The sequence below is a fragment of the Nyctereutes procyonoides genome, unplaced genomic scaffold, assembly GCF_905146905.1.
Source record: "Nyctereutes procyonoides isolate TBG_1078 unplaced genomic scaffold, NYPRO_anot_genome, whole genome shotgun sequence".
Taxonomy (NCBI): domain Eukaryota; kingdom Metazoa; phylum Chordata; class Mammalia; order Carnivora; family Canidae; genus Nyctereutes; species Nyctereutes procyonoides.
Genome location: NW_026575049.1, coordinates 10450447 through 10460719, shown reverse-complemented (window position 1 = coordinate 10460719; position 10273 = coordinate 10450447). Strand labels below are relative to the sequence as shown.

The window sequence follows — 10273 nt, the reverse complement described above, 5'->3', positions numbered from 1 at the left end:
GCGATCAGTACTGTAATTTCCACACTTTTCACTTGTTTAACATGAGGCTTTTGTCTCACATATAGGTTCTGATCTTGTTTATTCTTTGGGAAGATAGCCCCTCAAAGAGTTTTCTGGCCCTTTATACATAAAATAATAGATGAGATTGTCCTAGTAAGCAGGAGTTGGCTAAAGAAGCACAATCTCATGTTTCCAACATTGACCATAAGTCCCATTTAATTAAAAACCAGTTTCCTACAGATTAGGTCAGCATTATGTTTAGAACTTGAGGGAAAAGAACTCAGAGTAGATCTTCAAGGAAGCATTAGATTCACATTTATTGAGAGCTGTCTATGGGTACATCTCCATGTTAAGGTGCTTTTAGAGAACAAAAGTTTACAGAAGCAATACAACAATTTTTGGTTTTAAGAAACTTGATCTAACAGGGGAGGTAATACCTGAGTAACTCTGAGAACGAAGAGCCAGGGCTCTTAAAAAAAGTATGAAGCAAGTGTGAGGCCTGAATGAAGGATATAAAGTTAATTTTAATAAGGAAAATTTGGGAGAACTTATGGAGATAATGGTTTTTAGACTGGGCTTGGATAGACGGGTACCACTCTGGGGGTCAGATAAAGGGGAAGGGAATCTAGGCCTAAGAAATAGCGTAAGCCAAAGTTTAGAGTGTAATCTTTTTAGGAATGACTGGTCATCTAACCTGCCTAAATAACAATAGATAATTTTCATTGGGTGCTTACTGCATGCCAGGCAAAATTCTTAGCACTTCATATATATCATGAGATTTAACTTTCAGCTAAAGTCTGGAAGCAGATACTAGTATCAGTCCCATTTTAAAGATAGGGAAACTGAATCATAGGAGAGTTAGGATGCTTCCTCAGAATCCCATAGCCAGATAGTAACGGAGCCAGGATTCAAATCTGTATCCATAACAAATTACTCCAGTGTATACAGAGCGCAGGATGAAGTGCAAGGTGGGCTGGAACCAAAGAGTAGAGAGCCCTTCTGTACCATCCTGAAGTGTTTTACTTCATAAATGAATTAATGAAGGAGAAAGAATCCTATTTTTTCTTTTTCTTTCTTTTTTTTCTTTCTTTCTTTTTGTATGTGGAAGGAAAAGAAATAAAAAAGAAAAACTCCATTTTTAATGGTCATTTGGAACAATTGATCATCTGAGCTTCGCTGTTCAATATGATAGCCTCTAGCCACATGTGGCTATTGAGCATTTGAAATATGACTAGTCCAAATTAAGGTGTGCAGTAGGTATAAAATGCATGCTGGATTTCTAGGATTTAGTATGACAAAGAAATGTAAAATATCTTATTAGTAATTTTGTGTGTTGATACATATTAAAATATTTTGGATATAGTGGTTTAAAAGCAATATGTTTTTAAAATTATTTTTACCTGTTTCTACTTTTCTTCTTCTTTTTTAATCTGTTTAGCTTACATTGTATTTCTATTAGGCAGTGTTGGTCCAGGGCAATGCAAAGTTGTGGTAGATATTTTATTGACCAACTTTGATGAAGGACTTCCTTACCACCTTGGTCTTTTAACCACATTCTTTCCTTGCTTTCTGATCATTTGCAAGAAAAATCTTAAAAGGCATCCCCTTCTTGAAGGTTTGAGTTCCCTTAGAATTTCCTTTTTTACTTACTTCTGACCACAAACAAATTATCAATGTGCTCTATGGATGAGGACTCAACAATTTACAAAGGCAAAGGATGGAGTTGCAAAAAAAATGTTTCCAATCCCTGAATGGTGTGAAGTAAAAGTGCTTTCAAAGGATCCCACAAGAATGGCACAGAGGGGCATAATGGGTCTGTCTCATCGTCAAAAGACCCAAGGAGTTGAAAGGAAACTCTAACTACAACACCAAAATGCCACAAAACCATAGTTATTAATACAAACTAGCATCTCTGCCTATCTGTCACCATCTCAGCTAAAAAAAAAAACTTGTGAAAATACGTAATCCTGAGGACTTCAACTAGGTATAAATACCAGCAGCAGAAGGAGATGCAGTACATTTTTCTGATTGTCTACAGGTTGGCTATTCGAAAAGAAAGATCAGCTGAGCCCTTTGGACCTGATCAACTTCATCCAGGAGCTACTGACTTCAACTACTTCGGCCTAACTCTCTGAAACGATGAATTATACAAGCTATATCTTAGCTTTTCAGCTTTGCGTGATTTTGTGTTCTTCTGGCTGTAACTGTCAGGCCATGTTTTTTAAAGAAATAGAAAACCTAAAGGAATATTTTGTAAGTATGATCTTTTAATAACATTTTCTGTGGTTGAAATGACTGAACGTTGACATGGAGTGGTCTCTCTGATACGTTGCTATCTCTAGGCCATAGTCATCTTGAGAAGACTTGGTGTTATTTTGACTATTTACCAGATGCGTTCTTTTTAAACTAAACGATCTGGATATTGCTTTTACTCTCTGCTCAACTTGCTCTAGAGACTTAGGGGGCATTCACGAATCTTCTAAAAGATGGGAACAGTATGGGTATAGATGTTGATAATTTTGTGGTGAGAATCCATTCAACTGTGATGTCAAGTAGTTATGCATAGTGAAACAATGATTAGCTATTAATTTCTGATTTCTTGGAATACTAGGGTGGTGCTAAATAAAAGGTCAGGATAGGCATTCGATGTGGCAATCTGAAATAATCAATTAAGAATGTGAGATCCTTCAAATTTTAGCTTAAAAAAATTATATTTTTTTTCCAAAAAGTAGTTTTAAAGTTCTAATGCCCCATATACATTATCTATGAATTACTCTTGAACTCAGTTACTTGCTGAGATTTCGTAAAAGTTAAAATCTGGCTTATATTAAAATTTTTGTCTGTTTTGTTTTATGAGCTTTTAAAATGTTATTTATGGTGAATTAAAATCATTTTTGCATTTAAATATTTTATCACTTATCCAAAATGTAGCTATTATAGTTGGAGCAGTTATTTTCAAGCATTCACAAGCTATTTTATTTTCACATCATCAAGCCACACGCACACTCGCACACACACACATTTGGAACTATCTTTTAAGGCTGATAAAATACCGTATAGGAGGGCATGAGTAGATGTTATGGAGACGAGGACCATAAGGGGGCAGTATTTTATAGAGAGATGATTTTGTTGATTTTTTTTTTTTTTTTAAACTAGGCTTGAAAATACTTCCTTTTCCTTACTATCATTATTTGGGAAGTATCACCAGCCTTGTTGAGTTAATTTGTGATATTGCAGCTTAAGGGATACACTAGAAAGCTAAAATAGCATGTTGGTCTTTAGTTACATCCAACATAACAGCTTAACTAAATAGGGTTGAAAAGAACATCAGCCAATATTGTCACAATATTGAAACTTGAAGTACATTTTTAGGGAAATTAATGTACTAATTGTAAGCCATTTTTCTTTCTTTTTTAGAATGCAAGTAATCCAGATGTATCGGACGGTGGGTCTCTTTTCGTAGATATTTTGAAGAAATGGAGAGAGGTAAGCTGAATATTTCCATTTAGCTGATTTTCTTGTTGCTTATTCTCTGATGCGTGAATTTGCAGCAACCTCTCTTTGTGCTCTTTTCTTCCAAGGAGAGTGACAAAACAATCATTCAGAGCCAAATTGTCTCTTTCTACTTGAAACTGTTTGACAACTTTAAAGATAACCAGATCATTCAAAGGAGCATGGATACCATCAAGGAAGACATGCTTGGCAAGTTCCTAAATAGCAGCACCAGTAAGAGGGAGGACTTCCTTAAGCTGATTCAAATTCCTGTGAGTTGGTCTTAATTCTTTCTTTAGTTTCATTGTAGAGGCTCTTTCAAAATATTGAATTTCCAGAAAGTAGATCAAGCTACTGGGTACAGTTGTTAAAACTCTTAAACGAATCCATGGCCAAAACTCCTTAGTAATTCCATTTGTGCTTTTGGGTGATTTTGCCAAGTACGGAAATCATTTTTATTTTGTGATTTGGGGAAATGCTGGCATTGTGTCTACTGTGCAGGGACAGGTGAATGGATACATCCAGTGAGGAGGTAGTAGTCAAGGAGTCGAGGGGAGTATTGAGAAGTACTTCTCTCATTGTTCCTGGTTTGTGTGATGGAAATTCTGCTTCAGATGGAAAGAACAGGGGTGTTGGGAATGGAGAGGATTTGTGCCCTCCTCCCAGCTTGTCCACCAAGGAATCTGGTGACTTCAGATGAATCACAGGCTTGGCCATGGGAAACTCAGGATGAGTTTCCTCATCCTGAAAGGAACCTTTGGGGTTCACTCTAATTTCTATAGTATCCTTTGTTCTAAAACCATACAATGCCATGGATAGAAAAAGAGAAAGAGATAGCAAAAAAACTCTGGCCTCTGAAAAGGCACTAGGTGCATTCTCTTGCATCTCTCTGGTCAATCTCTCAGATGGTACAGCCCAAGTGGCAGCAAGAGTGTTTTCAGAGAAAAAAAATAGAATTTATACCTTATGAAGAAATTGTTCGATCAGCTTTTGGATACTAAACTATCCTAGCTGGAGAAATCCTTAGGTTCTCAAGCGTTATCTCATGAAACTGCCTTGAGTTGTTAAAGTTATGGCTTCCAGAAGCTGAAAGACCTTTGAAGCATAAAGATAAATCACATTTTCCAAAATTTTACCTAGGAGACAAAGGCCTCTAGATTCCTTTGGGTTTGGTTGTGATGTACAAGATTTGAATGAGAAAGGGCAGGGTCCTGTGATGACTTGGTCCTCTCAGGTTTTGCGGCAGCTGTTATTCTTCCTGGACTTGTCTCTCATCCCTTTCAGATGAAATAAATGCGTGTTCTTCAGGATTTCTCTAGCCCCGAGTATATTAAATGGTACAAAAGTGGTCCTAGGCACATCTCTTAGTTTCTTGGTGATACTTGGAACACCGGCAAGTAAAGTTTATCACTGGCAAAACCACAGATGGTAGAAACTTTTTCCTACTCTGCTTTAGCTGGGTCTTGAAAAAGACCTGTGGGTCTCATCCTTCTGGAAGCTCCAAGCCTCCTGCTTCACAATGTGATTCTCAGTAGGCTCTCAACCATTGTCTCCTTTGGCTCAGTTGCTAATATTTAAGAATGTTATGCTTTTTAATAATCTGTCCTGAAGCCTAGAATCCCTCTAGTCATTCTCAGAAGTATAGCAAGGTGGCCGCAAGGTGGCCGCCACAGTGTTTCCAATATTAGAAAGAAGCATAGTGGCAGAACCAAGATGAAAGTAAATGGTCCCTATTTCATTAAAAGTGAATTGACCTACATGGTCCTGTGGTTAGAGTGAGGAAATAGTTCAGTTTGCCAGGATAGAAAGATGCAGGGAATTTGCTGTTAATTCTTAATTTTAAAAGTTTATGTCAGTAATTGATTATTGCCATATAAATTTGATTAGTGTTTATTTTTAATCCCATTGTGGAAATGATGAAACTGACCAAATTTGAGGGAAATGAAAAATTTCAGTATTCATCTGTCTTAGACTTGGTGTTTACAAAGTACTGAACCTCTGTTGGTGGTTCTCAAACTTTGGTGAGTAACAGAATTGCCTGGGGAGCTTAGTGACCACACAACTGCCTGGGTCTTCTCTGACTTCATGCCTCTGGGTTTCTGAGTTCTTCATTAGGTCTCCAGGTTATTGTGCAACACACCAAAGGTGAGAATCGTTGACCTATAGTAACTCATTTGATACTTACTGCAAAGACTAAAGTACAAGGTGGGTAGAATTGGTAGGGAGCCTAGAAATAATTGTTCAGATGAGAAAACAAGGTTCAGAGAGGTTAAGTGACTGGTTCAAAGTCAGAGTTATTTCACACACAGGATTCAAACCCCTATTTTTTGCCACTCCACTTCAAGGCTCTTTTTACAGTTTTGATAAGTCTGGCAATAAATTTAAGGATATATTATGTACCCCATCGTATTGCAGCATGACTAGCAATTTAATTATAATTTTAGTCTTAATAAGTGAAGAAACCACCATTGTATATTAAGATAATATATTGCCAATGAAAATCATTTGTTTTCAAGGAATACTTCTATTTTCATGATATTATCAGCATAATATCCTGGTGGCTTGTGTGCCTGGCATTAATTTTGCTGCTTTCTTTCTCAATAGGTGAACGATCTGCAGGTCCAGCGCAAGGCGATAAATGAACTCATCAAAGTGATGAATGATCTCTCACCAAGATCCAACCTAAGGAAGCGGAAAAGGAGTCAGAATCTGTTTCGAGGCCGCAGAGCATCGAAATAATGGTCATCCTGCCTGCAATATTTGAATTTTTAAATCTAAATCTATTTATTAATATTTAATATTTTACATTATTTATATGAAGAATATATTTTTAGACTCATCAATCAAAGTATTTATAATAGCAACTTTTATGTAATGAAAATGACTATTAATATATGTATTATTTATAATTCCTGTATCCTGTGGCTATTTCATTCAACCCCTTCTCGCCACTCCCCCGCACCCGAACCCCTTCCTTTTTTTTTTTCCTGACCAACTAGGCAAGACTGTGATTTCAAGGCTTAATCTCAGGGACCAAGTAGGCAGCCAACTTAAGTAAGATCCTGTGGGTTGTGCATTTATTTCACTTGATACAACGAGCATTTATAAGTGAAACGATGCATTCCAGTTGCTGCCTACTTGGGAACATGTCTGCATGATGAGCTACTGCTCTAGAGGCATGTCAGACGCCACTTGAATGTGTCAGGTGATATGACATGTGTCCTGATTAAGCACATAGCATTTCTTCTCATGCCTGGTGCTTCAGAATACCACTGACAACTATGACTGTACCCAATGGAAAACAATTAATTTGTTTAGTTCATCAATATTTAATATATATGAATAAAGTATAATTTCATAATGATTCATGCTGTGTCAAACTTTTTCTGGGGTAAATGAACTATATACTCTAATGAGTTAGTAAGAAGAAAGTAATTTTTTAGCTGTGGAAATCTTAGAATTGAATGAAGTCCCAAATGTGGTATTTCTCTCCACTGGCAGTTTGTTGGCTTTCACTGCTTCATCTGACAGCTGTTTGAACTATATTTTCAAAATATAAATTTAATTACGTTACCATTTACTTCAGTGAGTCTGCCATGGAAAGTAGTCCAAATTATTTAGCTTGGCACACAGAGATTTATGTCTACCACTTGCTCAACTCCCTATTTCTTTACCTAGGAATCCCCTATCTCCTCTGTCTACCTTGGGCAAGCACCACTGCATATGGAATAGTGAGTGTGAGCTCTAAGGAGAGAGGCCTGGGTCAGAATCTTGGTCCCACCGTTATAGGTAGTATAACTTTTAATGAATTCCAAGCTCCAGTTTACTCATGTGATAAAGAATAATGGTGCCTTCCTCATAATATTATGGTGCAAGTTCATCCTTTTGCTCAAGAAATATTTATTGGAGCAACTACCATGTGCCTGATCATGTTCTAGGCACTTGATATACCATCATGAATAAAAGAGACAAAAATCCCTTCTGCCCTTGGAAAATTTAAAATTTTAGTAAGAGGAAGACAGATAATAAATCAAATAAAATGTTGGTAAATTTCATGGTATGTTAGAAGGTGTTAGGTGCTATGCAAAAAAAAAGTCAAGCAAGATGGGAGAACTAGGAAAACTCTGAGTAAGAACAAGTGAGTGGGCTAGATATTGAAATGGAGTGATTATAGTCTACTTTATTGAAGAGATGACATTTGAGGAAGCACTTATAAGAGGTAAGGGAGATAGACATTTGGATTCCCGGCAAGGGGAACATCCTTGCAAAGCCTCTAATGTGGAGATTTGCCTCACATGGTAAAATTAAAAACCAGCAGACCAGTGTATCAGAGCAGAATAAGTCAAGAATAACTTTTTTTTTCAACTAAAAAAATGAAGCTGTTATCAACTGAGATGCGGAAATGAGTGAGCAGGTTTGGGGAGGAAAGCCAGAAGTTCACTTTTGAATATAAAGTTTAAGGTGTCCATTAGAATTCTAAGTGGAGGTACTGAGAAGGCAACTGGCTAGAGCAGTCTGGAGTTGGGCGAGAACTCTGGACAATTGACATGAATTTGGGAGTTGAGGCATACAGACCTAATACCATCTGGACTTCTGCAAGTCATGAGTTTACAGAGTAAAGAGAAAGAGTGCAAGGATTGAGTCTCCGAGCATGCCATCAGTAGGAGGCTAAGGAGAGCCCTGTTAAGGAGACTGAAAAAAAATGGCCAGTGAAATAAGAGGACAACCTAAAAAGTGAGACATTCGGAAAGCCAAATGAAGAAAGTGTTTCAGGAATAAACTTTAGCAAGTGCAGAGAGGTCTATTCAGATGAGGACTGAGGACTGACCCCTGGATTCAGCAACATGGAGGCCACTGTTGATCTTTGACCAGAGCAGTTCTGATGTAGGGTGAGGTCAAAAGTCTGATTGCAAGGGGATTAAGAGACATTAGAGTTGACAAACATGAATAACTCTTAGGAGGTTTGATGCAAAGGAGAGCAAAGGAAAGTGTAGCTGTCAAGATAAGAGCAATCAAAAGAAGTCTTAAATTTTTTGGTTGTTGTTCTTGATGGGAGAAGAACTGCATGTCTATGCATTGATGGAAATGGTCTAAGGAAAAAATAATAGATGATATAGGACAGAGAGGAGAACTGCAGAACTGGTTCCAGGAGAACTACAGAGTGGTTCCAGGACTAAGTAAGAGAGGTCAACTGAGGACACAGGAGGCACTGGCTTTATGCAGGTGCATAGAAAGTTTATTGTTATTATAGGTGAGAAGGTAGATTATGCAGATTCTGATGTTGGCAGGTGGCTAAATGTGATGGCGAGAAGTTTTAGAAAGTTTAGCTAATTGTTTAAAGTTTTCTCAGTGAAAAAGGGGACTAGAGTTCACAGAGGAAGTATTGGGGGCTTGGGAGGAGCAGAAGAATGAAGAGATCAAGGGAGTGCAACATGGATTGCCAGGTAGCTTTAAGGGCCCGTTGGAGGTCCACAGTTCATGAAGTTAAGGGACATGAATTGGTGTAATTGAGTGTTTTTCTTCACCTATATAGAGCTGTGGGTGAAGATGCACAATAGGCAGAGAGTTCCATCCAGCAGACTTAATTTGGCCAAGGAAGTAGCACAGAGAAAGAGAATACAAGGAGGTCATGGGATAGTAAATTGGTGGTAAACCGAGCTGGTTAAAGCGGGGAAGGAATATATCCACGCTGCTGATGGAGGGTGAAGAAACAATTAAAAAGGAAGGATATCTGCTCTACCTCCAGGCCCCAAAAGATGAGAGAGAGAAAACCAGCCATTATTTGAAGGGGATTATAGGGAAGCACTATCCTTAGGGGGACTCAGTTTATCTTTTGAGCATGAGACAGTTGAGGTGTGATGGATTTAAAGTTGGTGCTAGACTGTGAATTCTAGAAGTGAGTAGGGATAGGAGAGGAGGTCATAAAAGAGAATGTACATAAGGATGTGTTGTGAGTCTTAGACTTCTTATGATTACTGACATAAACAAGAATAATGGATATAATGAGATGAGTTTCCTTGTTTTGGTGGTAAGGTTGTGAGCATCAAGGACAGAAAGGGGTAGGTGCTTGCGCTTCCTTCTCAACTATTTCACTTAACTTTTCACAACAGTAGGAAATAGTAACTAGTTAAGTGAAGTAGTTCGTGTAAAGGGCTCAGTTTAATCCTCGACAATAATCAGTGGTCATTATTTTGTTTATTGGGTAGCCAAGTAACAGTGGATGAGAGTTGATTCCCAAATTTTCAATCTTGATGAGGCAAGATTGAAAATAAATTGGTCTGCTCTTGGCACAGCTGCAACTGATATGAACTGCTGTTGGTGTCTCCACTCTTTAGTACTTAAGATTGATTAATGCAAAATGTATGATATCTACAGATGGAGGACTGCTGTGAAATTATCTTGTTTGAACCATAGAAGCAGGCCATACCTCTGTGGAAAGGGAGAAATTCCAACCATCCATTGTCTTGAGAAGTGATGAGTCATGAAATGGGAAATGAAGCCCCAGGAGGTGGGCCATGGTTTAGGGTGCCATAAGCCATCCCCCTCTCTGAAGTTGGTGTTAGTTTGGTACAGGCTTTGAGACTATATTAGGTGATGTGATGGAGGCTGGGAATGAGACAGAGAAGATGCTGGAAGAGAACTTGAGTTGGCCTACACAGTGGTTTTAAACTATTCTCTATATGGTACATTTCTTCCATTATGTGTATACCTAGTCTAAGAAGTACTATGGGGTTTCGAAAAGGGAGAGCCTGTGCTTTAGACTAATGTTTGTGCCAGTAGG

The 10273-nt window shown here is 38.0% G+C and overlaps 1 protein-coding gene across 1 annotated transcript; it reads left to right on the top strand.

Moving 5' to 3' along the window:
* Nucleotides 1-2119: 2119 nt before the first annotated feature.
* IFNG (interferon gamma) lies at nt 2120-6231 on the top strand. Its single transcript, XM_055329479.1, has 4 exons — nt 2120-2253; nt 3418-3486; nt 3582-3764; nt 6097-6231. Exons 1-4 carry the CDS (start codon nt 2140-2142, stop codon nt 6229-6231), a joined length of 501 nt encoding a protein of 166 aa, XP_055185454.1. The 5' UTR covers nt 2120-2139.
* The last annotated feature ends 4042 nt before the right edge of the window (nt 6232-10273 follow it).

What these genes read in the sequence shown, in the direction of transcription:
- IFNG (XM_055329479.1), top strand. Translation starts at nt 2,140, where the DNA reads ATGAATTATACAAGCTATATCTTAGCTTTTCAGCTTTGCGTGATTTTG. An exon ending in AAAACCTAAAGGAATATTTT is followed by an intron (nt 2,254 to 3,417) that starts GTAAGTATGATC and finishes TTTCTTTTTTAG; the next exon opens with AATGCAAGTAATCCAGATGT. An exon ending in TTTTGAAGAAATGGAGAGAG is followed by an intron (nt 3,487 to 3,581) that starts GTAAGCTGAATA and finishes TTTTCTTCCAAG; the next exon opens with GAGAGTGACAAAACAATCAT.